This window comes from Propithecus coquereli, unplaced genomic scaffold (genome assembly GCF_000956105.1).
Source record: "Propithecus coquereli isolate 6110/MARCELLA unplaced genomic scaffold, Pcoq_1.0 Scaffold165, whole genome shotgun sequence".
NCBI lineage: Eukaryota > Metazoa > Chordata > Mammalia > Primates > Indriidae > Propithecus > Propithecus coquereli.
In genome coordinates this window covers 1,798,146-1,800,155 of record NW_012141080.1, presented here as the reverse complement: position 1 = coordinate 1,800,155, position 2,010 = coordinate 1,798,146, and the positions used below count along the sequence as shown (strand labels likewise).

The 2,010-nt window shown below is 45.0% G+C and overlaps 1 protein-coding gene across 2 annotated transcripts in view; it reads left to right on the top strand.

Annotated features, from left to right (window-relative positions):
- The window catches only part of CFDP1 (craniofacial development protein 1), a 97,890-nt gene extending 97,216 nt beyond the window's left edge, over positions 1-674 (top strand). The window contains exon 7 of one of the 2 annotated variants that reach the window (XM_012641571.1): positions 355-674. In XM_012641571.1, the coding sequence (XP_012497025.1) occupies positions 355-445 (91 nt within the window). In that variant the 3' untranslated portion in view covers positions 446-674. The remainder of the gene's footprint in view (positions 1-354) is intronic. The other variant, XM_012641570.1, reaches the window with a different exon arrangement.
- Positions 675-2,010: the final 1,336 nt, after the last annotated feature.

Below are 2,010 nucleotides of genomic sequence, written 5' to 3'. Positions count from 1 at the left end.
CTCCCCTCCCCCTCCCTCTCTTTCAGAGAGAGCTAGCTGGCAGGCCAAAAAAAAAAAATGCAACATTTTCTTGCCACCCAGCCTCTAATGTACTTTCCTTTGATAAGTTATTGCCCTTTCCTTTTCATTTTATTAATATTTTCTTTCACTTCTGAATCACAAACATCCTCATTGAGTCCCAATATGAGTGGTTTGGATGTTACTGGAAGAGTCGCGGGTGGTCATTCTGGGCACTGACTGTGTTCCTCTGTTCTCTCTGACTGTAACCTGGTTTATATTTGGGGGACGGGACTGTGCAGGGGAGGCAGTTTCTCCTACTGGATTCTGCTGACAAATACTGTTTTCATCTTCTAGGTACATTGAACGGAAAGCTTTCCTAGACCGAGTGGATCACAGGCAATTTGAAATTGAGCGAGATCTCAGGCTGAGCAAAATGAAACCTTGATGTCACGGGCAAAATCGATAGCAGCTTAATCCTGTTTACAATGTGAGCTTCTTGTGCATCTGTGAAATGTTTTCCAGTGTTTCTTATCAACTGTTTCCCAGCAAGGTCTTTTTTTCTACGTTGAAGTTCTGTCTGTATCTTGATCTCACGTGGTTTCATTTATTTTACTTTTAAAAGTTTGTCCTGAAATAAATAAATAAAAGCTGGTCCTTTGAGAGGCTGGTGCAGACCGCAACCTCACCTGCAAAGCCCTTTATTCTGCTGCAAAGCCCTTTCCAGTCCAAGCTAGCACATGCCAGCCACGGTGAAGAGAGCTGACCAGCCAGGGTGTGAGTTTTCTGGGGCCATGAGGCTCTTTCTGCAGTCAGCCCTGCCCTGCAGACCTAGGGAAGGGGGCTCTCTAGTGTGAAAGGAGCACCACACCCTCAGCGGTGTGTTCTGCTCTCTGCTCAGGCTCCTCTCCTGATGTCTCTCTCTCCTGAATGGGATTCCCGCTGACATCATATAAGGCTGAAAATAAGGATATGTTACTGCTGAATTAGCAAATTTGTTTTTTCCTTCAGCCTTTTTCCTCTTAACAAAGAAAAGTCAAACTGAGATGTGTGCCCACCTCAATAATTCATCAAGTGTTGGTTTATCAAAGAATATTCTGAAGGACTTTCTTTTTTCTACTCCTTAAGAAAATTTAAATTCCAAACTTTCTGCTTAGAGTCAGACATTCTCTGGGGAGCAGCAAGGAGGACAGAAACAAATCTTTGATGAAGAGGGAAATAGTGGGAGAGACCATTCATATTAATAAAGCATTAAGCCCCACAGCCTGCTTCTGGTATGTGTGTGCATGTATGTGTATTCATGCATGCACACATGTGTGTATGTGTGTTGCCCAAGTAACATGAACAGGTTTGGGTGAAGGTAGGGTTCCAAAGACTGGGATCCATTTCCTGCTCAGACAATACTGGCTGTGTGACCTTGACCACAGGGCAGTTTCCTGCACCTCCATTTTCTGATCTGTAAATGGCATGATATAAATGGTCTGTAAACATCAGTACCTCAGGAGGTGAAGTGAGCGGATGACAGAGCTGAGGACTATGAGCAGTAGCTCATGGCAGGTCTCCCAATCCAAGCCTCTGATGTGTGTTCAGAGTTCATGGCAACCCAAGACCTGATTGTCAACACTAGATGGTTATGGGGTTATGGATCTCATTACTGAGAAAGATCGCTTACAAGCTACATTTGAGGACATTGTTCGCATCCACTCTGAGAAAGGATTCTAAAAGTGGTAATAGAGCATTTCAGGCCAGCCAACAAGTGGCTGGTGAGATCTCAGTTACGGTCCTGCACTGAGACACAGGAATAACAGAGGAAAGTCCTTTAACCTAAGACCAGCCAGCATTTTGATTAGGGTAAGACATCCAACCTGCAGGAGGTGCCAACCGAGATTTGGGACGCAAGTCCTCCCATGCGGGCTCTCTGGTACATCCCCCATTATTCACAGCCATTGATATGACTGCTTCCCTGACTTCTCTCTGGAGTTCTGAGTGCCTCTGGCATTTCGTTTCACACAG